Source organism: Dermochelys coriacea, chromosome 4, assembly GCF_009764565.3.
Source record: "Dermochelys coriacea isolate rDerCor1 chromosome 4, rDerCor1.pri.v4, whole genome shotgun sequence".
NCBI lineage: Eukaryota > Metazoa > Chordata > Testudines > Dermochelyidae > Dermochelys > Dermochelys coriacea.
In genome coordinates this window covers 68,190,719-68,215,876 of record NC_050071.1, presented here as the reverse complement: position 1 = coordinate 68,215,876, position 25,158 = coordinate 68,190,719, and the positions used below count along the sequence as shown (strand labels likewise).

General features: G+C 39.6%; 1 protein-coding gene across 5 annotated transcripts in view; it reads left to right on the top strand.

Annotated features, from left to right (window-relative positions):
• The window catches only part of MARCHF1 (membrane associated ring-CH-type finger 1), a 484,877-nt gene that overhangs the window by 178,355 nt on the left and 281,364 nt on the right, over nt 1-25,158 (top strand). For 2 of the 5 annotated variants that reach the window (XM_043513291.1, XM_043513293.1), the window contains exons 2-3: nt 24,137-24,183; nt 24,305-24,467. In XM_043513291.1, coding sequence (XP_043369226.1) covers nt 24,369-24,467 — 99 coding nt within the window. In that variant the 5' untranslated portion in view covers nt 24,137-24,183; nt 24,305-24,368. Of the gene's footprint in view, nt 1-23,396; nt 23,480-24,136; nt 24,184-24,304; nt 24,468-25,158 lie in introns of those variants that run through there. The other 3 variants (XM_043513292.1, XM_038398892.2, XM_043513290.1) reach the window with 3 other exon arrangements.

The following is a 25,158-nucleotide window of genomic DNA, read 5'->3' as shown; positions in this document are numbered from 1 at the left end:
GCAGTGAATAGTCTCGAATTTAAAGGATTTGCCTTTACCTGGTTCACAATTTTTATTTGACATCACTGAGCACACTGTTTAGGTCTGTTGACATTTTTTTTGTTGCAAGACAACTTAAGAAGAAGTTATGCAACTTCAGCTATATGAATAGACTAGACACGATAAATCGACCCCCGCTGGATTGATCAGTGCCCGCCAATACAGCGGGTAGTATAGATGTATCCTTAGTGTTGACCCAGACTGGGGAAGTTCAGGAATTTAGTTCATGTAAGCATCCAGCAGTCATCCAGACTTCAAAGTCCAAAAAAGTGGACTTGAAATGTCACGGGAAAAGACTTTTTGTTTGTGATATTTTGGTATTTCCTGATTCTGGTCAGGATGGAAATGCAATGTATCTATCCTTTCTCTGCATTTCCACTTTTCAGTTCTTTCAAGAACCAGAAAACGAAGAGGTATGTATGGATATGAAAGTGAGTGGGGGGCGGGGGCGAGAGGCAGCACTAACTAAGATTTTGAAAATCTCAGAAAAGGTTTGATTTTGAGTTTTGAAAAAGATTTTGGTCACTTATTTTATTTGAACTGGTTCTTTCCATCACTAACATGAAAGAAATTTTCAAACTAGGTAAGCTGTATCTAGACTGTGTTTCAGTATTGTTGCCTACCTTTAGAGAAAGCAAGTTGGCAAAGGAGCTATTAAGGATAGCACTTTAACCATATGCAATCTTATGTAATCCTGCAGTAAGTAAATGTAAGGGTCAACACTTTCCAATTTTGGTGCAAATATCCCCAAAAGAACAGTGTTCACATCAGTTTGTTTGATATAACCGAGGATCAGCTCCAGTGTAATATCACAGCACTGATATATTTATAGTGCAGACATTCATACAATCAAAGGCTCAGATTTAAGAGATAGTGAATAAGGATAATAATGTAACCATTTCTGTTTCCATATAAAATAAAAAGTATAATACATTTAGAATCTAAACTCAACTTAAACAGGCTAAAAACCATTGTCTAACGGAGCTTATCTCACCTAAAGCAACCTCTCAGCGATTCCAACCCTCATGGCTGAGATCCCCCTTTCATGAATGCAAAAAAGCATTGTTCATTTTGCTTCCTCACTGAAGCATGAAGAGGATTTTGCCATCCTCTTATTCCCCCAAAATTCATTGTTTTGCCCCAGAGTCAGGATGATACCCCCACCTTAGGTTTATTCTCCAGTGTCCTGTCTACTGTTGACTTCCCATTTCCCCGTTGACTCACATGTAAATTGGGCTTCTATTGTTATTGGCCTATAATGTTTAATCTCTATGGCCAACAAAAAGACAGGTGAATCAGCAGCCTTTGTCCGACCCAAAACTGTTTGTCAGCTCTGCCTTGGGTGATTTTATATATTTTATATATATATTTTATTTATATAAAAGATTTTATATGTACTGAAAATGTGTTTTACACACAACTTAAATGTCATCCGTGCATGTCTCTCTCAACAGTTATGGGTATCGGTATGACATGTTTCAGAGTAGCAGCCGTGTTAGTCTGCATTCGCAAAAAGAAAAGGAGTACTTGTGGCACCTTAGAGACTAACAAATAAATTTGTTAGTCTCTAAGGTGCCACAAGTACTCCTTTAGTATGACATGTGCTTTTATTAGATACTTCATTTGACCCTCTCTGGATAATTACTGTGAAAGCAATAAAGAAAAGGAGTACTTGTGGCACCTTAGAGACTAACAAATTAGGCTTGAACAGAGACTGGGAGTGGATGAGTCATTACGTAAAGTAAAACTATTTCCCCATGTTATTTCTCCCCCCACACACCCCCTACTGTTCCTCAGACGTTCTTGTTAACTGCTGGAAATGACCCACCTTGATTATCACCACAATAGGTTTTCTCCTTCCCCTCCCACCTTTCCTGCTGTAATAGCTCATCTTAAGTGATCACTCTCCTTACAATGTGTATGATAAACCATTGTTTCATGTTCTCTGTGTGTACATAAATCTCCACTGTATTTTCCACCGAATGCATCCGATGAAGTGAGCTGTAGCTGATGAAAGCTTATGCTCAAATAAATTTGTTAGTCTCTAAGGTGCCACAAGTACTCCTTTTCTTTTTTGTGAATACAGACTAACACGGCTGCTACTCTGAAACCTGTGAAAGCAATGTGTTTGGTGCAGTGAGTTTTCAGGCCTGTCAGGAGTTACTGGTATGGAACAGTGAAACTTTACCAATTAGCTTTAAGGGTTCTTAGGGTCACAGTGCCCAATTCCCAACTATTTAGTGAGACATGGGCATCTAACTCCCTTAGTTCCATTTTGAAAATCCAATATCTAATTCCAGACCCAGGCACTTAATAAGTGACCTGATTTTTAGAGGTATTTAGCAACCCCAACTACTGAATTGAAAGGGACAACTCACATGAATAAGGGCTACAGAATCAGACCTTGATAAGTTAGACCCACATGGACATTTTTTGATATTGCAAAGAGCTCTTTATTAGTTTCTGTTTAGTTACTAAACTTGTTTTTCCAACTTTTACATAATGTGTTAGCATTGGTGGTGGTGTCCTAAGGCATTATTTTCCCTTTGAACCATTTTCATTTCAGTTCGTGTTCAACTGTCTTGTGATTTCCTTGTCTGGAAAAATAGCTGTCATTTTGTGTAGTAAGTTGGTTTGCCCTTTTATTTTAAAGCAGATTATGCCATAGATCGGTTTTTAGAAGTCTGCACATCAAAGTGCCTGCTAGTTTCTCCAGGCAGTTTGAAATGATTTTCAGCTGGTACATTTCACATTGCTTAAGAGTGTGTTGAGAAAAATATAAACAAACCTCCTCTTCTACAGATGAGCTCTGTCAGTACAGAGTTCTTGAAATTTTGACTCTTAGATGATCTTTTAAAGGTAAATGTCATTGGTATTATGTTTCATGCTGTACATCTTTGTGATCACTAAGGGCCCCTGGATGAAATGTTTATGCTACTAGGAATTCTCTGTAAATTGAAGGCAGGATATGGTCCTGAAGTGGTTAGAATGCATGTCCAAATTAGGTAATTGCATACACAAATTGCAGTTTTCACTTGACCCCACATTAAGCATGTAGCTTGTACAAAACCAATGGCACATTTTTAGCCCTGAATGAAGGAAACTCAATATCTATATGCTGCGGTGACATGATTTTGACATGACATATTTTTTTCTTTAGTTGTAACTTTTTAAAAATAACTGAGAACTAAATAGATTGTAATTACTTGGAATCTGAGAAAGAAAGTGAGAGTCCTAACTTCCCAAGAGAGGACTTATTTTGGCATAGCTCATGTGGACAAAGGAGGAGGTTAAAACCTCAATCTCAATGCCTTTCGCTCAGAATGTAAAATCAAAGTCTTCCTTTACAAACAAACAAAATGCTCTGATTGGAAGGTGAAGGTACAAAATGCATTAACATTGTCCAGTTACCATGTTACTTAGCTACTTACCAGCTATTTAGCCCAGATACCATGGTAATACATACCATCTAAATGACTAGATGGAAAAGAAAATATTTTGTTCTTTTTTTGGTAAAACTGAGTTGAAAGCTTGATGTCAAAGACAGAATGTGGACTTGTGTGTGTAAATAAAGTCATTCTGATACCGTATATGTAAACCAGTCTTGAAATTCAGCCCTATAGGGAAAAGCCTACTCACCACTTAAGTCCCCATCAAACTGTGTATTGAGGAATTAGGGGTTCATAGGCTTTGTGCAGGCCTTTGCACAGAGGTAAAATTTTTCTCTCTTCTGTTTTAGCGTGAATAATATGAAGTAAATAACTCCAATATCTACAAGTAAGTCCAGGACCTAGTTCTCTTCTGGTGATCTCCTCTAGTCATTTATTGTTGATCATTTTTAATGTTAAGCGATATCCCATATATGCTGGCCGTAAGTACACGGCAGCAAAAATTTTCATGATAGCTAAACACTTGGTGAGATATTCAGCAAAATAAAAGGAACCTTAACTAGTACACATCATGGAGGAGAGACTGGTTTCAGGGATAGTATGAGGTAAAAGTCTTAACATATTCTACTTCTACTAGTGATCCTGGTTTATCACGTCTAACTATCTAAAAAATGCTGCTTTCATTTTGTGTGTTGTGCTGATTTTGTCCATGAATACTCAGGAAAAATGGAATGAGACGTATTAATGATAGAATGTCCTTTAAAGGTCAACTTTGATCTTTTCTAGATCATTTTGGATTGACCTGAAAAATTGGTTGAAAGTTCAGGTCAATCCAAAGTTCCGTTCTTAGAGTCAGCGGAAGCCTCTTTAGATGGGTTTTAAGTGAGACTTAAGGGATACTTAGAACCTGGTGTGGATGCTCTGCTTAAGGATACGGAGTAAAATCCACCCTTAGTTTTTATGTTGGCCATATGCCAAGATGTTTTATATTGTCTTTAAGCAAAAAAAAAACATTCCAATAGACAAAAAGTTCTGAGTAGCATTTGAAATCCTAAGAGAGCAAATTAATGTCATGGGACACTGAGATTCATCTTGTATCCCCTGAAGAGTTGAGAGAGAGAGAGAGACAAAATGAGCGTAAACGTCCTCTGGCCCTCATACTTACTCTAGTAACTTTTTGGAACTGGGCAATGAATGACATATAGAAACCTAAGGTTTAAGAACTTTGGGCCAAATTGTACTTTGTAGAGATTGTACAGAAATATATAAGGTATACGCTCCACATACAGATCTACAAAGATTTGTCAGATTTGAACACGCATAATTCATTCAGCCAAATAAAGCAATGTTCTTGTACATCATTTCTAAAAATTACATCATTGTACATAATTTCTATTGCTCCAGTTTATTATGTTTAGATAGGTTCCAATATTCCAAGCACTCTTTATTTTTTGAGCACAAAGAATGGCTGGTGGGAGCCATAATTTTATGCAAAATCAGATTTGAGAGTCACTTACTTGTTAGCCCGGTGACTGTTATAGGATTGAGTTTATCCTGGTCTTAAATACAGACATTTTTGAAAGCATCTCGGGGCATTATGACAGAAGATATGCTAGGAATGATATTTCCAGCATATGTAACTGAACTGGAGTCCAATATGCTTGATGTACATATTTGAACTATATAGGTCTAGATTTCAGAATCAGAGGTCCCTTTTGGATAGCTTTGAGGTTTATATTCTAACATAGCTCAAAAAATCCCATGTGACATAATGTCTGTAAGCAAGGACTGGCCTGTCTCCCAAGATCTGTGAGAGTGATGGGTCGTCCTTCAGGATAGGTTGTAGATCCTTGATGATGCGTTGGAGAGGTTTTAGTTGGGGGCTGAAGGTGATGGCTAGTGGCATTCTGTTATTTTCTTTGTTGGGCCTGTCCTGTAGTAGGTGACTTCTGGGTACTCTTCTGGCTCTGTCAATCTGTTTCTTCACTTCAGCAAGTGGGTATTGTAGTAGTAGTAATGCATGATAGAGATCTAGGCCAGTCCTTGCTTACAGACAGCCCCCCAATCTGAAGCAAATGCTCACCAGCAACCACACACCACACAACAGAACCACTAACCCAGGAACCTATCCTTGCAACAAAGCCTGTTGCCAACTCTGTCCATATATCTATTCAGGAGACACCATCATAAGGCCTAATCACATCAGCCACACTATCAAGGCTCGTTCACCTGCGCATCTACCAATGTGATATATGCCATCATGTGCAGCAATGCCCCTCTGCCATGTACATTGGTCAAACTGGACAGTCTCTACATAAAAGAATGAATGGACACAAATCAGACGTCAAGAATATAACATTCAAAAAACCATGTGGAGAACACTTCAATCTCTCTGGTCACCTCAATCACAGACCTAAGAGTGGCTATCCTTCAACAAAAAAGGCTTCAAAACCAGACTCCAACGAGAGACTGCTGAATTGGAATTAATTTGCAAACTGGATACAAGTACTTAGGCTTGAATAGACGACTGGGAATGGATGAGTCATTACACAAAGTAAACTATTTCCCCCATGTGTTAGTTTCTCCCCCCCAACCCCACCCCCACATGTTCCTCAGATATCTTGTTAACTGCTGGAAATAGCCTACCTTGCTTGTCACCATAAAAGGTTTTCCATCCTTCCCCCCCTGCTGCTGGTGGATGGTTTATCTTAAGTGATCACTCTCCTTACAGTGGTGTATGATAAACCCATTGTTTCATGTTCTCTGTGTGTGATATCAATCTCCCCTCTGTATTTTCCATCAAATGCATCCGATGAAGTGAGCTGTAGCTCACGAAAGCTTATGCTCTAATAAATTTGTTAGTCTCTAAGGTGCCACAAGTACTCCTTATCTTTTAATGGACCAACTTCTGTTGGTGAGCTCGTCTTCAGGTTTGAGAAGGTATTCCCTGCATCCCAGCAAAATGTAAGGTGCAATAAGTAGTTTAGCATAAATAGTTAGCACATATTCTAAGGCACCATTCAAGGTAGAGGTGGTCTGTTATCAACTCTACAGTCATAGGTCAAAAGAAGAGTTAGGGGACTTACAGACAGTTGTAATAAGCCATAAATCCAGTGTCTCTGTTCAGTCCATGATTTTGGTGTCGAGCAGAGTTACGAATTTAAGCTCTCAGGCTTGTCTTTTGAAAGTGTTGTCCAGGTTTCCTTTGAGGATGAAGCCTGATAGATCAGATATAGAGTGATCGCTTTGTGAAGTATTCACCCACAGGGATGGGTGTTTTTGTCTGATCATTTCCTTGTGTGAGCTCATTCGAGAGTGTAGTGGTTGTCTGACTTCACCCACATAAAATTGTTGTTGGGAATTTAGTGCCCTGGATGGGGTACACCACATGGTGGGATCCATGGCCTCTCGAAGGTGTGTTGTAGGAGGTGTTGATCATTGTAGCAGTGGATATAAGTTTGCAGGTTTCGCATCCATTGTTCTGGCAGGGCCGGGGCTGCTGCTTGAGTTGGTGTGTCCTGGTCTGTGGGGAGCTTGCTTCTGATCAGGAGCTTGGGGATGGTAGGGAGTTGTTTGAAGGCCAGAAGTGGGGGTATCATGGGAACAGCATGGCTACACTACATTGCATTGAAACTTCTATAGCTATAAAAACTATATAAACTTCAAAAATATTTAGACATTTAGTAATTCGGAATCTTTTAGGGACTACATTTATTTAAAAAAAAGTATGTGTCACATTTTCTGTGTGGTATGGATCACGCACTTCCCAACTTAATTATCACCCGCAAAATATGTTTCATTTGACTAAACCAATTTTCAGCACAGTTCCTTTGGTTAAAGAAACAAAACATAATCAATTGAATCTGTATGTAGAGTTGCTATGGGCTAGGGAATTTGCTTTGTTTGAATTCAGTCAGTAGCCCTTATAAAAAATGTTGAAACAACTTTTTGCTAGTGTCAGTGTTTTCTACTACACTCATATGGCTATATGAGCTCCCTCTAGTGGCTCATTTACATTAAAGTTCTTAGTTTTCCTTTATAAGTATCTGCGTAACAGTGTGAATCGAGTTGCTGACCCTCATGTAGAAGACCATGTCAATTTCTTGTGAACTTGTGTTTTTCATTGAAAAACATCATTAGTTCTCTTGAATGATATGGATGCATTTAAATTTTCAGCTCCTTATTTTCTTAGAGAAAAAAAATTAAGGAAATGATAAGGGAATTAACAAAAATCTGACCAACCTCTGATTTTGTACAAACAGACCCTGCTATGTTGCAATCACTGGAGAGCATTCATTTCCTCTATGTCATAATTTGGCCTGGCACAATGGTGTCCTAGTCAGTAATGCACAATAATAGTATGTGGGAAGTTTGAATAACTTAACTGAATATTTGCTTGCTTGCTTTGTGGCTTGAGTTGGTATGACATGTCTACCAACCTTCACTCAAAGTTATGTGGGTTTTTGTGAGGATATAGGTTGTATATACCTCTGGGTCACAAACTGCAATGCCTCTTATAAATATTATGATTAAAAAAAATACAATTTCCACCTAATAGTTCTCATTTATGAATAGCATTAGAACTCTCAACCTTCATTCGCTCACCCATTTTGGGGGACTGTAGTACAATAGATGATAAAGACATGCTTGTTGTTTAGTTGGTATTTTATGTCAACAACCTATAAAATGTGTGAGTTAGGAGTGAATTTCAAATGAGAGCAAATTTGGTGCTGTTACTGGATTGTATGTGTCCATCATCATTTACATCATCATCATCTACAAAGTGAACTCCCAACAGTGGATTTGAAAGGTACTGTTAACATAAGCAATTTTGCTAAATGTTTTGATCTTGGTGCTTTTAAAACTCTGGTGGGCAGACAACAGATTTAATACCCACTGCTTACATTTTATAAAATTTTAACACTGTTTTGTCATTAACATAACTATCACATAAAGTCCAAGCTGCAGGTAGATAAATGTTTGTTAGATTTTATTATTATTATTATTGTTGTTGTTCATTGTTTTTACAGAGAGTTAAACTTTTGTGTAGATTAACTTGTAATGCATACAGTTGCTGGGCACAAATGTCTTTCAAGGAGTTGAATTTTACATTTTTAATTACATGATATATTTTAATTATCTATTGGTGTTAACTGCAAGTATTTCTAGCTTGGTTCCTTTGGAAAGATAACAGTGATTTCCCAGGAGGCCCCTGGATTTAGGTGTTCCAAGATCCCTCCAATCAATTTCAGGTTAAACACAGATTTGATTTGTGGATCTACTTCCTGGTGGATGGGGGCTCAGTGGAACTTAGATCCATTTGCGGTGAGGCGCCCCACTGTGGCATTGCTAATAGAAATATGGTTATGATATAAATATGACCTAACAAAGATATATTTTATGCAAGATGGGTCTTGTAAGGTATCATTTGAAAAGTTATGGTTTACTGATGTGATTATCCAATTTGTATCCATGTATAATTTCTGTATCTAAAGTTAGGGATATTGACTATATAACAGGTTTCAGAGTAGCAGCCGTGTTAGTCTGTATTCGCAAAAAGAAAAGGAGTACTTGTGGCACCTTAGAGACTAACAAATTTATTAGAGCATAAGCTTTCGTGAGCTACAGCTCACAAATGCATCCGATGAAGTAAGCTGTAGCTCACGAAAGCTTATGCTCTAATAAATTTGTTAGTCTCTAAGGTGCCACAAGTACTCCTTTTTTTTTGACTATATAACAGTTACAACTGGGTGTGTATTTGGGAGACATCCACCAGAGAACAGGCCATCACAGCCTTGATGGGCCATTAGGAAGAAACCATTAGACTGTGAGGATACTAATCTCTCTCCTTCCTGAGAAGCATCCTGGGACATAGCTATGACACTACCAGGTCAGGTGGTCCTGTCACCTGATACAAAATACCACCTTGGACACTGCTGGTACTTTTCCTCTGTAGGGAGATGGGGATCAAACAAAAGTTTTCCTGCTTTAGGTAAATCCTTTTTAAGGCTGAGGAGGGGGTTAATCTGCATGCTCTCCATTGCCTACGCAAGAAGAAAGACTGTTGAAAGTACCTGGAGGGACCTGTGGGAAAAAGCAGGGGTGAGTCCAGACTGAGACAGGGGTCCAGTCTGTAAGAAGAAATAATTGGAACTCTAAGCTGCAGAAACTCTGCAACTTGCTTAAAAATAACATTGCAGTGAGAAATACTTCTTGAAACCAGTCTCTTTAAGATCTTAAGTTTAGTATGCGTGTTTGTTTTATTTGCTCAGTAATCTGCTTTTTTCTACTTGCTATCCCTTATAATTACTTAAAATCTGTCTTTTGTAGTTAATAAACTTTTCTTGTTTATAATATAACCCAGTTTGTTCAATCCATATCTGGGGGAGGTTGGGGAGCAAGAAGCTGTACAATTTCTTCACATTGAGGGAGAGGGAGAATTTTCATAAGCTTGCGCTGTGCAGATCTTTCTGTACCACACAAGACAATATACCTTTGGATCTGCACTCCAAGGGAGGTGGACACCTGAGTGCTGGGGTAAATCCCGTAAACTGAGTCTTCCCAGAGCTGATCTCAGTGTCTGTCTTTCTGCAGCTGGGTGTGGCCCTGCCTGTGTGTGTGCTAGGGGAGGCTTAAGAGCCTGCCTCAGCAAGACAGGGTAAAGGGGATCCACGCTGGCAGAAAAGATGGGGCCCAGTGGTATCCCAGTACATCAGGTGGCGACATTAAGGGTGGAACCGGTCACATCCACCACTAGAAAAGGCGCAGGAGTTGAGGCAATCTCAGGATGTCCTCTGTGGCTCTGGTGTTTGAATTTAGAACTCCTGTGATATTCATTATGACCTGAGAGAGAGCATTTGGCAGGAGGGCAGTGCATGTGGCACGCCAAAGCACTGAGGCAGCTGGGTCTGCCAGAACATAACAAGTTTAAATGCAGCAGTGCCATTTCCAAACCCACCTTTTCTGAAGCATGCAAGGGAAAATCCCCATCCACCCAGGACGCAGCAAATGATGTGGAGAAACACAACCACTACTGCCTGACTTGGAGGCCCTTCTTTGCTCCTTTCTCTACCAATCTTTGCCCACTCCAGTCTGCCATTGTTTAAAGTAAACTATGGCTGCCAGTTTCACTTTTCTTTGTATATAAAGCACCAGACAGCCTATAATTTGTTCAAAATACTTCTTTTCACAATGGCTGAAATACAGAAAAAGGAGTCAGCCTAGACATTGTGAGGCACGGTTTAAACCATCATCCTCCACTTGCAGAGCTGCATTAAACTATAAGGGAAGTTCTAATGTAAGTTGTGCCAGTGACTTCATAGTGTGATACTCAAGCTGACTGAAGGACATGATGTGCCATGGAAGTTTTATTGTTTCATTGCTGAAAATTACACTATGGAACTTTTTGTCCTGCATCAATCCACTCTTTTTCTTGCTGTGACAATTCCTGTTAAGATACAACTTTGCAATGTATGGTACTTAACGTAATGTCATGGGCCATCACATCATGCAACACGTCTTTGGGTTTTTACTTGCACACCTTGTATTTCCATATTTTCAAACTTGCTTTTTGACTTACCGCTTCCATGTCCAGTGGAGATGGAGAGATGTTGCAGGTATGCAATATGTAGGGACAGACTCACAAGTGACAAGTGCATTATTCTTCTCTGTAACTGCATTGATTTCCTTTTTAGTCTCTGTTGAAGAAGAAGAATTGTAAATAAACTAGTAATGCTGATGCTGAATTGATGTGTAGTAATGTACATACATTATGCACAACAGAGGGGAAAAAACTTTCCAAAGACATTCATCTCAGTTGATTCCCACATTTGTGTCCATGCTTTCAGCAAAAGACCAGGCAGCAAATCCACATACCTTCCAAGAGCTGAGTCTCTGTGCCATAGGTGGCACTTCAGTTGACTTACTCGGCACTTCACCACCTTTTGGAGTTTAAGGCAGCAGGTTTAAAAGGAAGTATTTCTTCACACAATGCACGGTCACTGCCAGGGATATTGTGAAGGCCAGAATATAACTGGGTCAAAAAAAAGAATTAGATCAGTTCATAGAGGATAGGCCCATCAATGACTCTTAGCCAAGATGGTCAGGGATGCAACCGCATGCTCTGGAGTCCCTAAGCCTCTGATTGCCAGAAGCTGGGAATGGACAACAGGGGATGGATCACTCTATAATTGTCCTGTTCTGTTCATTCCCTCTGAAGCATCTGGCACTGGCCACTGTTGGAAGACTGGGCTAGATGGACTATTGGTCTGATACAATATGGCCATTTTTATGCTCTTAAGGAGGGGAAAGCTGCAAAAAAAAAAAAAGCAGGAGCTGGTGACATCATTGAATTCCGTCCCTGCCCATAATATGAACAATATATAGTAACACAACATTTTTACATGCACTGCACTCAGACCCAGTGAGATCAGCCTGCCTGGATCCTATGATATGGCATGTACATGTTATCCTAAAGCTCTTTGATATATAAAGCTGATGAACAATAATGTTGTGAAGTGATATTGGTCATTTCTCTGCTGGAGAAAGATCTTCCTCCATTAATGTCTAGTACAAGAAGGCCAATGATTGAGGGGGCACTGTCATCTGCACACAGCAAGCACTGGACATTTCAGAGTAACCTGTGCATCAGTGACATCGGGCAGGAACATCACTATCCTGTCCCTGTTCCCGGATTTACAATTTTAAAATCTTCAACACTATTCTCATGCTTGGTAGAAGTGAATAACCTAATCAACACAATTAAGTTTGGTGTGGTCCAAGCATATCATGAATGTTCCCAGCATCAGGTCAACCAATCTCTGATGTCATTTGGTGGCAGCGGTGACTGTATAAGAGAATTATGTGGATAGTAGCCATGAAGATGTTCAAAAAACCCAAACTAAACACAAAAAGAAAAGGAGTACTTATGGCACCTTAGAGATTAATAAATTTATTATAAACACAATGTACCCTGGACACACAATCTCCCCCTAAGGAGAATATGAGAGTGAGAATAAACCACCTATGACAGATGATAGTCATGATGCTTAATGCCTTACTGGATGGCACAAAAATACCATGTTGATGAGAGTGGTACAAGAACCTGTACAGCGTAGTCTCTTCAGAGCCAGTTTAGAAGAGTGGGACTTGTGTATATTGTCAGGGGCTGAGAATTCCGCAAAGGCGAGGGCCGCAAATACTGCTGACCAGACCCTTCAGACCCTTCTGTTGTGTGCCAATAAATAACTGCTAACAATATGTTCAGCTTGAGGGATTTGAAGTCTCAGCTGCTTTAAGTAGCTATGTTTTATGAAGTTGACCATAATCTAGTACAAGTGTTCAGTTCAACAGCTCCTGCAGTGACCAACACGCAGACTTGCTTCTCCACCCAAGCTGTGCAAATGTGAGAGAAGCTACAGTTCACAGCAGGTAACTTGTGTTCTGGAGTATAAACCCACTAAGATGCCAGGCCCCCTGTATGTTTCTCACTTGTTCTCCCTCTTTCTCCTTTTGTTTTATGTAGCTGAATAAGAGTTGTTATCTTTTGATACAAAAATTTGGTGGGAATAATTCTATTTTGCTTTGATTCTCATTACTTTAACTTCTATATCTGACATAATCAATTGTGATCTCCATCAGGCAAGGTTTGTTATTTAGAACCAAGCAATATTAACTGTGGATAGCATCCTTTTTTTGAGAACCTGTCTGGGAATTCTTTCTAAATCTGCTGCCACTTCTATTGACCAAGTTTATTTTCATATACAGTAATATTATTGGTTTATATGTGATCCTGGGAACAGTGTCCTAGCCTTACTTACAAGTGGTTTAGTGCACACATTATTCTTTATTAAAATGGATGTGTAGCAAGCTGGGAAATGTCTGTAACTCCTCTGCTGTAGCTGGCATTATTTCTAGTTATACTATGATTTAGTCCTATGTAATTTTGTAACTGCTGTTTGTGCAGATCAGTATTGCCTAGGTACACTCACGAATAACAGGGGAGAGGTACAGTGATTGCCTTTACACAAATTGCTATTTTACATACCGTCACCATGCCACAGGGGGTCACAGCTGAGAATACCAGGACAAACTGATGGCAGACCCACCCCAAACTTATGGTTATTCTTCCATAAGAAATACCAATCCAGTAACAAAAGTAAACACACTGGTTAATAAGTCAGAAATGAAGTCTCCTTAGGTATCCCAGCCCTTGTTTCACCACGCAGACACTAGACTTTATGATGAATGGTTATTTAAAACCAATTTCATCAAACAAAAGGTTCTTTTAATCTCAAGAGATCATCCACATAGCCAGGTTAATATAGAATTTAGATTTTACCCAATAATCCTGCTGTTGCCAATCCTTTAGTAGCTAATATCTAGAAGTTTATTTATAAGACAAAAGAAGGAGGAGAAAGTTAAATGAACAAGGAAAACAAATAACTCAGTGCAAAGTTCTTGTATCAGGTTTGAGGCAGTGATGGAATAAACTGCTGGCTTGTAAAGGCTCTGGTAACTTCCAAAAGGTTGGAAAGTCCTCAGTCCTTTGGTTGGAATGCTCCTTTTAGTGTAAATGCATAGTCCAGTGATTAGGGTAGGAAAAAGGTAAAATGGAGATACTTTCAGGATTTTTTATACCTTTTTCCCATGTGGAGGGGATGCTCTCAGTCTTAGTTTGTTGAAAATTACAGGCACAAGATGGAGTCCAGGGTCACATGAGCAGGTCACATGTCTTTGTGTGCTTTGATGAGTCATAGGAGCAGCCATTACCCATATTCTGGCTAAAACATCCCCCAGAGAGGCTTACCATGTGGGCGGGGGGAGACAAGCTTCTTCTACATCCATTGTGAGAGCTAAGTGTCCTTTAATTGGCCATTAACTTGAATAGTCCATTCACAATGTGCTGGCTAGACTGGATGCAACTATCTTGAGGATGTTACCCCAGGAGCATATGTAACCCACCTTCTGGGTGTGGTGTTGTGTCCCATCTAGTGGCACCAAGACCACTTATAGAGAGAGAAAATGAGTCTGCTCTACAGCCTTAGCTAACAGCCAGTTAGCATTTAGCTTATGTGGTAGAGGCTCATGCATTAAGCTCCAGAGGTCCCTGGTTCAATCCTTCCCACCAATAACTGGGGTCTGTCAGCGTTACAAGTAGGGGCTCTTCTGGGATTTCAACTGGGAATATTCTGAAGCTCAGGACCCTCTTCCTCAGCTAGGGGAAGTATGTAACCCACACACATCCTGGGTGCAGTGTTTGTGTTGTGTCCTATCTGGTGGCTCCGAGACCACTTAGAGAGAAAGAGATAAAATGAGTCTGCTTTACAGCCTTAGTCAGTTGGCTTTTAGCTCATGTACTAAGCTCCAGTGGTCCCTGGTTCTATGCTGCCCACCGATGACTGGGGTCTGTCGGCGTTACACAGACACATTTGAAATAAAGGTATATAGCCAATGTTCATAACTTCAGATTAAAAATTATACTTGCATATAAACAGGATAATCATACTTAGCAAATCATAACTTTTCAAATGACACCTTACATGACCTACTTTGTACAAGATATGTTGCTATTGTATAACAGTGGTGCCAACAATGATATACATGGTAATATTTTAATTATACAACTTCACACATACTTATTACCTTAAACATAGTAGTTCTTTAAAAATTTCAATTGCCTTTGATAACCAAATATACCTGGAATTTGTATCATCAGCTAGCTAGTCCTTGTACTATTGGGGAAGCAAGCTTAGAGGTCTGTAGAAATAGACTGCTGCTGTTTGGTAGATGTGACAGTTTGTAAAAGAAAGGCAGTACCCGTGGCACCTTAGAGACTAACAAATTTATTAGAGCATAAGCTTTCGTGAGCTACAGCTCACTTCATCAGATGCGCAAGACACCCAGAACTGTAAGCCACTGTGTTGCCACTTCGCCTCAACAGGAGTGAACTTTGCTACTTCTTGTCCGGTTGCCAGGACTCTGCAGTCCAAACCTTGCTTTGCAGGGAACAATTAGATAACTTTGTGGAGCAGAGGTCATCAGTGGCTATTAGGCAAGATGGTCAGGGAACCCCAAATCCCAAGTTTCCCAGACAGGTTTACCTGCAGTATAAAGTCTCTCTCACTGCACACTCGCAGAAGTTAAGTTTGCTACTTCCAAAGAGACCATGTACACACCAACTGTTAGGTTACCTGAGGACTCACTCTCCACTGTTAATACATAGTACTGAGATGAATATTGTGTAATAAAAAAGAATGAGTTGATAAATAAAGAACAGATATGTAAGTGATAGGAAGCAAGAATCAATTAGACAGATAAGTTTACAAACAAAACAAATCAAAACATGCTTTCTAGTGACTAAAACTTAATTTCAGCTAGTTTTGTCTTAACAGATTTCTCATTTACATCATGTTTCCAGAAACTCTTGCCTTTGGTTCAAGAGGTCCAGCTTTCATAGGCTCAAAGGATGTTGTCCATTTATGTACCCCTAAGTGATGAGTAACTAAAACGCTTTTTTTGCTAACCCCATTTTACTCAAAGTCCATTGTCTCTGTCTCAAGAGCCAGGAAGGCTTCCTGTGGAGCAGATTCTGTCCCCCAGTGTGATTGTTAAATGGTCTCTCCCACTTGTTTAGCTTGATGGCTTTGTTTACCTTATATGTAAATATATTTTCACTGTCCTCTGCTTGTTACCAAGCCAGTAAGACAGGTAAATACACATTCCTTTGTCTAGGGTAGATCTCTCAAACACATTTTATGAACATATTAACAGCACACATCTATAACTCATTGTGCACAACCACTACATACATCACACAATGATTTTTAAGACCAGTGTGTCATCAGTTTAGATATGATCACTTACATGATGCCTTTGGATATATATCTTATGATAACAGTGTGCTGGGGAAGTGAATGTGTCAGGCCTGATGTGAGTTACAGTAGGCAGGGGGCCCTCTGCCGGTTGGCATTGAGGGTCTCCCAGGGTCACAGCAAAATTTACTGATTTTCTGTACTATAATTTGCTTATATGGAATCCTATCAGTTTATATGTGAAGTGTTCAAAGTTGCATCAGGGGAAAAATGGCAAAATAAAACTCTTATTTTTTGAACTTCTACTGTTGAAAAGAAGTTTTAATAATAAGATCACTGGTAAATTAAATAACTCAAGATTTCACAGTTCTTATAATTAAGCAAGCAAACAAAAACCCTTTAGAGATGGACTCTCCAAAATTCTTGGGGAAAATATTCCATGCATTTGCCTTCCCTTCTTCCCCACCAGAGAGAGGTGAAAGTTATATTGTATTATATTTTATATTAAAGGAAAAATTAGTCCCTTCACCTTCTAAAAATATGGCTTTAAAATTTAATAAGTGTTCCCTCACCCTTCAAAGAGAATGTTCTGATTTGGAAAATAAAATATTCCACCTACAAAATTCTGAGGATACTGCTTTTCTCCTGCTGTCCAGTCACAGTAATGACCTATTTTCTCTGCCCAGGGCTGCACTCTGCCTCTGTTGATAGGATAGGTTAGCCCTCAGGTTAAACTAAATCCTCTCCTTCAGATTAAATGAATGCCCAAATATGGGGGTGGGGGAAGGAAATCTTTCTCATGGCAGGGATTCTGCAAGAACCTTTACCCTGCTTGGGCCACAATCCTTTCCCTGGAGTTGGTATGTCCTAGTCCTTGCAGGGAAGCAGTCATTTCTTCCAGCCTGTGCATTCCATTTCAGTCTTTCCCTGGGCTGTTTCTAACCCTGGTTTACCGGCCTTTCTCTTAGGTCACTCTCCCCCACATCTACTGTACATCAGACATGCTCCTAGCTCCTCTCCCCAGATCCCTTACAGACTGGAACCAGGCTGATCTGTAGCCCAGATCACTAAGCAAACTGCTGCTCTTTCCAGGTTCCTTTACTCTACTGAGGAATAGGGTCTACCTTTGATTTGCTCTTTTCCTCATCCCAGTAGGCCTTGTTGTAGCCCATAATCTCCTGATTTGGGATAAAACCAGACAGAGGTGAGCTCTTCTTGAAGGCCCAGCTCATTCTTAGCTAAAACATTATTTTTCTTGTTGATATTCTTCAATAACGTTATGAAGATAAATGTTACAGTCACAAGAGATCTTGAGTTATGCTGTTTTTTCATACATTTCTTGTTAAATACATTTGTTTGTTTTAAATGATTTTTTTTTTTAGGTCAGTGTTCAAGGCTAGGTGGAAGAAGCGTCTCTTGAGAAAACTTGAGGGTGAAGAGTAGAAGTCAAGAAGGATAGGGAGAGAGCAGCATAATAAAAGATCTGGAGTCACTTATGAGATGACAAGATCAGGGGAGCACCAGTTCACAGTAAGCTGGCAGAATGAAGAGTACAAGCAGCAAAGAAGAAATTATTGAGATTTAGGAAAGGGCAGATTGCTAAGCTTAGCCTGGAAGATGAGGATAAAGAGTTTGAATCTGATCCTTTAGAAAATGGAAAGCAGTTCAGAAATTCAAGTATGGAGAGAAGGGGGAATTAAGGGGTACTAGACAGTCAGAGCAGTGAGAAAAGATTACTTTAGCTGCAGCACACTGAATAGATTTGAAGGAAACAATATCTGAATCCAGTAGGCCAGCGAAGGAGATACTGCAGTAGCTGAAGAAAGAGGTGACTAGGGCATGGATCCAGGGTTTTAGTGGCAGAGATGAAGAGGAAGGAATGGATTTGGAAATTTATAAAATAAATACTGCTGTGATTTAATCAATACCTTAGTTGCAGGGAATAGGGAAAAAGAAAGAGGGAGCAATGTTTTTAATAAAATTTCAAAGTCTCTCTCTACTTAACTAACTAACCTCCTTCCCCCTCTCTATGCACAAAAAGCCCGAAGTAGTTGATACAGCACTTTTATGTGAAATTTTGGACTTCACTACTTTTTTCCATGTGAAAAAAGGCTATGTTGCCAAATTCTCATAGAAAAACAGCATTTAAGGGAGATAAAATAGTAGAGAGCAAAATGAGAGCATTTTGCTACTTGTGCTTAGCTCTTCTATTTTGCAAGTAGACCCTGGGTATTTATGGAGCAACCACAGATTCCCTGGAACAAAATGCATAAAATTTTGGCAGCAGGTTTTGCAGTCAAACCCTGGAAACATCATCTGGGCTGCATTTATCTAACTCTTGTAGAGATGTTTCAGAGTAGCAGCCGTGTTAGTCTGTATTCGCAAAAGGAAAAGGAGTACTTGTGGCACCTTAGAGACTAACAAATTTATTAGAGCATAAGCTTTTGTGAGCTAGTAAATGCATCCGATGAAGTGAGCTGTAGCTCACGAAAGCTTATGCTCTAATAAATTTGTTAATCTCTAAGGTGCCACAAGTACTCCTTTTCTTTTTGTAGAGATGTGTTACTAAGTTTATTGCAGAAGTTTTAGGTAGTTAATAAAGAGAAGTGCTGACACAGAGTCTAAACCGACTTCTTCAGCATCTGTGAAGTTTGCCTTTAAAAAAAAATTCCAGAATTTGGGAATTTGGGCAGCCCCCTCTGCCCAAAGATAATTTTACTGAGTATAAATTAATTTAACTACTGTTAAAAGAAAGAGCCAGATCCTTATGTGATGTAAATCAGTGTAGCAACAGTGACTTCAACAGAGCTGTGCAGATTTTCACCACTTGAGCATTTAGCCCCAAATCTGAAAATCTACTACATTGTGCCTAGCTTTTACTGCCCAAAAATGAAAGGACGTCGAGAAAAATCAAATTGTTTTACTTGCCACTACTATAATTTGCTTTGTTCTGAAATCTTTCTATTACATGCAAACACATGCCATTTTTATAAATAATAGCAATAAGATAGAACATGCAAATAACCTTCCAGGAAAGCAATAGTTGTAATGTTTCCTTGCAAATTGTGTTTTTAACTAATTTTAAAAGGGTATTAGTTTCGATTTTCTAACTTCTCATTGATATTATTTAGTATCATGATGTCACCCTGCAAGATAATAGGCCTAATTCTCCTCTTATTTCACCAAGGTTATTCTTGATGTAAAGGGGTATGAGAGGAAAATCATGTTTTTACAGTATAACGTAGAAACAGTGAGAGAACATAATTAGAATTTCAGCTCACTCTTTTGTGCTCTCCAAACAGGTGTAAATTAGCATTGAAAAATATTCAGGCCACGCAAGTGTTCCTGTAAATCTGATTACTTCTACTAAGAGTGTGGTTGATCCAAGCATAGGAGTGTAAGTAGTGGCCAAAGGAGCATCCATTACATCCAACCTCAATCATATGAATCACACTCCTTCTCCATAAGTCCTGACTTGGTATTCACCGTCCAAGGCTCAGTATGTGGAAGAACGAAGCAGACCCTCTGAACAATGAACAGTGCTGGTTTCTGTGGAGCCAGGATTGAGGCCTGACTTCTTGTGATTTATGGTTTCCTTTGTGTTCAAGGTTTTGGTCCTATGATGACTGGTCAGTTTAACAAGCACATACCCTAGCATACTGTTGAGAGCACTGGACAACTGGAAGTTCTAAAGCAGATACTTTGGTCCATCTGAACTGGGAATAGAACAAGTTGAAGGAGGGATTGCAAAAAGTGGCTTAAACTTCCCCTTTCTATTTACCTTCTCCTGGAACTATTGAGTGCAAGGCTGGTCAAAGCAGCTACTAAAGATTTCAAGAAGCTGCAACCACAGCAGGAGGCTGAAGCAGTGTCAGAGCATCCTAGTCATGCCCCTCTCCTATAACCACACCTTGTTTGGAAGCTACACTTCTCTTGCACTAGCATGGCCCTTTGAGTCTAGTTATGGTGACTACACAGCCAGAATCTGCCGGACATATGGCACAAAGCAGTGTTTTGATTTTTTTTTTTTTTTTGTAAAAGCAGTGTTGTTAATTCCCATCTTCTAGCCTAGTTCCAATGTGGGAAACTAAAGAACAGGTGCTGATAATCCTACTAACAACATCTTTTTCTATAAGTAGTCTCCATAAGGTTGGCAACTTTGTAATATTTAAGAACCGGACACTCCAGTAGGAGTGCTGGAAGCTCCCTTCCCCCTCAGGACCTGCCCCTATGCCGCCTCTTACCCCAGGCCTCACCCCTACCCCACCTCTTCAACCAAGGCCCTGCTCCTGCACTGCCACTTCCCACCACGAGGCCCCTCCTCCAGTTTGCTTCTCTTTTCCCCCTTCCCTCTGTCGCTCAATGCTTTTCCCCCTCTCCCTGCATGGGTCAGGAGGGACTTGCCTGCAGAGCCCGGGCTGGAAGTTGCAGCTGCCTGATGCAAGTGGGAGGTGACCCTGGCTGAGTAGGGGCTGGCCTGGTTGATGACCATGTGCCTCCTCCACCCACAGTAACCGGACTTTGGGTGTCGGATCAGTAGATCTGACCGGACACCCTCAAATTCCCTTTCGACCGGACTTTCCGGTAGAAAACTGGACATCTGGCCACCCTAAGTCTCAATGATTTCAGTGGGCCTGTTCATGGCATAAGGGTCTATTCTGGTTGGGGAAGGGTTTCCAAATCTAGCACAGAGTTTACATATCATCTACCTAATATTTCCCTTGTAGTTGCACTTCCTATCCTGCACTTCTCTTGTGTAGTGTTTAACCTCAGATGAAACTACATTTCAGTGAGATGTGAAGTGATTCTTGGGTGCATCTGTAAGTCTGTAAATCATTTCAGAAAGCCAAGAGTCACTCTGGCTAAAATACGTTATAAATTCAAATCAATATTATCTTTCCAAGAAGTTTTTAGATAGGATATTGCTGTTTAGAGATCATGAGGTGTTCTTAGAAATAAATATTTAATATATTTTGAAATATTACATTTTCCAATTTGTGAACAAATACTGTACATAGTGAGAAAGTAAAGCTGGACCAAAGGATTGTGATTTGGGGTAGAACATCAGCTCTAGACCCCACAACAGTACACATGGCAAAGAAGTCACAAAAGGCTTCCTCTTATTAATGGGACAGCCACTGAAAGGGTAAAATATTCCATCCTAAAATCTGTCATTGGCATTTCAGGAAAAAGAGGAGGATGGGGTGTATATTAGTTGCAGTACAGCAACTAACCTGTGCCTATAAAAGGCATCTGCCTCGATTTTAGATCTGACTTTCTGTTTTAGAATAAACTGGGGGTTCATAAACTAAATAGGTTGCGGGGAGGGGAAAAAGTCAAGCTTACCAAGAACTGCTTGTCATACCCTATAAGCTCTTTTTCTGGCTAACTAAGAGAGATCTGCATAGGCTTTAATGGATTACTGGTTAACCTAGACATGTCTGATTTGAATCTCAATACAGATTCTTTAAAATGAAGAATTAGAGTGGTACTGCATCCAAAGTGAAGTTAGCATTTCTTTTTTTTTACTTAAAGAAGCAGATGTGGACTCTGCTCTTTACTAGAAAATTCACTTTCAAGTCCCTCACACAAATAATAAAGTTCTGCTGTTGCTTTAAGAAGGAGGTGGATGACTTTTATGACAAAGCAGACCTAGATTCACGGCTTCTCCTAATCCTATAGATTTTAAGAGCAGGAAGTTAGTTTGTCTAGAGATTTAAAACTTTTGACAGGCTAATAAAGATTTGTTAACCTTAGACAACAGTATTACTTAATATGAATACACTAAGCTCAACAATATGGTATACACAGTATTACTTAAAAAGAAAAGGAGTACTTGTGGCACCATAGAGACTAACAAATTTACTTGAGCATAAGCTTTCGTGAGGTACAGCTCACTTCATCGGATGCATTCAGTATTTTTCCACTGAATGCATCCGATGAAGTAAGCTGTAGCTCACGAAAGCTTATGCTCAAGTAAATTTGTTAGTCTCTAAGGTGCCACAAGTACTCCTTTTGTTTTTGCGAATACAGACTAACATGGGTGCTACTCTGAAAACTGTATTACTTGTCTCAAAATGCCATTAAAGTACTTGATCCATGTATAGAACTGTTTTCGTAAACTGTTTCTAGTTGTGCTTTGCTTAAATGCCCATATTTTTCTAGTTTATATTCCAAGTTCAGAAAAGATCCCCCTCTGATGTTGTATGTGTTTCAAGGTCTGAGTTTTTCAAACTAATTTTAAAATGTAAAATATGTGAATTGAATGTAAATAGGTGGAAATCCAATAAAGGAATCAAAAGTTTAAAGGAAATTTGGGAGTGCAAATAGATTTCATTTGTATTTAGTGTAAATGTGACTTCACTGCATATCAGTATATTTTGTGCAGCTCCCACAGAAAGGGTGTAACACATATGTATGCCTTCCAATAGGACTGCTAAGAGACTTTCACCTTCACGTTATTCCAGTTTTATGCAAGTGTAACTCCACTGAAATCACTGGTGCACAACCGGAGTAATGGAATGGTAAACCAGGCCTTAACTTTTATTTTTGGGTTCTTTCCAGTAGGCTATTTTAATCCAGTAAAGTGAGAGATAGTAGTTGACCCAGTAAAGAAAAAGGTGTTAAGAGAATCTCTTCACAAAATTATAAATAATGTGATCCAATATATATGCATAAGCTGTCTAATTGATATAAGTAAAAACTCAACTACCTGTTTCAGGACATCTTGAAACACATGTGGTACAGCCTGTTCACATATTACTTAATGTGCAAGTTGCCCATAAAAGACCATGGTGCTTGCTCTGTCTAGATTTTTCTTTATTGCATCTGTAACTATGTTATCAAAACACTACTTAGAATATGATTTGCTCTGCTCTAGGCTAGTTGTTTCTTATACCTTAAGAAGTTTAAAAAAATGTTTTTAAAAATAGATATATCAAACAAAGCACTCTTAGGAGGGAGAAATTTCTAAAACAGCTTTAATTTCCATACCCTTTTGTGCAATATGACACTTGGGGACTGCTTCTATTGTTTTGTAGTTTAAAGTGGGGAGAAGAAACCCTTCCCTTGGTTTTGTTTCTGGAACCTGAGAGGAGCAGCAGCTATTGGGTGTAATACATTCATGCAAATGGTCTTTCAGAATGCATGTGTAAGTGTAAAACTGCCATGTGTGCTCTGCTCTGTGCCTGTGCCTTATCCTGCTGAGCTTGCTTCTGGTGCTGTCTCAGAGAAAGAAAGGTATGGGAAAGGGTTAACTTCTTACTACCAACCACTGAAAGGCACATTTGCAATTGCTCCCGGTCTTGTCTTCCTTTTTACATCTCATTCGCTCACTGCTGCGCTTCACTTCGAGGCAGGTCCTTTGACCTAAACAGATTATTGTGGACGCACGAAGGACACAGCAAGCTGTCCGTGCTTTTCAAGGAGGAGATTTGGCTCCAAAATAGGACACTAAGCCGTTCAGACTTATGCCTATTTACCTAGTCAGCTCGACGCAGTGGCTCTGGGTGCTTAGTGGACTCCTGTGGAATCAGCCTGGAAACAAAAGCAGAAGTGGCAGCCGCTGCAAATGTGGGAGTCTGTGCCATTAAAGGGAAGCAGTTGCTAATAAGGACCGGTGAGACCTAGGTTTCCTTGGTTTCCATGACAGTTATTAGGAAGCACAGAAATTGAATGGTCTCCCACAATGCTCTAGGGGGGAGAAAGGGGTGCTCCAGTGACAAGGCAGAGTAGTTATTACTCGCAGTAACTCGTCTGGCTGAGAATGCAAAACTCTCTGGATTATGATGTTGTGCAGTTTTTTTTTCTTTCCCAAATGTGGTTTGCTTTACTTTTTTGATGGAAGACTGGCTTGTGCTACAGTGTCTCAAATAATATTTTCCCCTTTTTGTTTAGAAACTGAGCTTGGCAAAGCCAGGATATGAACAATTATACAGGTGGGCTAAACAGGTGCCTCTGTTTTTTCCACCAAATGCATCCGATGAAGTGAGCTGTAGCTCACGAAAGCTTATGCTCTAATAAATTTGTTAGTCTCTAAGGTGCCACAAGTACTCCTTTTCTTTTTACTCAGGGGGAGTGAAGATATAAGGCATCCAATCAGGTATTGGCAACCTGCCGCACTGTCAAAATGCCCCTCCAACAGATTTCTGTAGTCCCAGCGCGGGAGACCGCCAGCAATGGGAGAAGTTCAATGGGCAGAAACAAAGAGAAGAGCAAGGAAGTCGAGGTAAGAGGAAGGTTTTGATTTGATACAATAGGAAAAGCCAGTCCACAGTAGCTAGCATTTTTGTTTGCTCAACAGGATGTACTGTGCTGTGGCTTTGGACCAGCACTACACCTGATCACAGCATGCTCTAGTAGACCGAAATTGAATTCCTATAAAACTAACAACAATATACTAAAATGCATTTCTGAATTATGGGGAGGGGCTGGTTATAAATATTTAGGGATTATTGCTGAAAGAGGAGGTTGCAAATTGCAGTGCCAATAGCATGGTTTTTGTTACGTTTCATTTAAATATTTAAATGTTTAACTTTTTTATGAGCTATGTAGCCCACTAGCATTGAAAGACAATGGATATTATTCCGTATACACGTGCAGATTTTCAGATGTCAAGGCAGTTTGAACATTTTAGTTTCTTGTTCCTAGTTCTTGGCGGGGAGGAGGAGGGGGGAGGAATAGCCTAGAAAGATTCCTCTTTAAGGGAAAACATATTTATTATGTTAATGCTAACGTCTGTTTCACTAATATGCATGTACTCCTTGTGTTAAATATAGGCCTATAGCCTACAAATTAGTCTACATTTTCATTTAAAATGCATCAGTTTGTTTTGTTTTTCATCCATTGTCCCCTGCCTTTCATGAAAAAGATGATTAAAAAGCAACAAATATTCCACCAGTATTAATAATCAGGTTTCG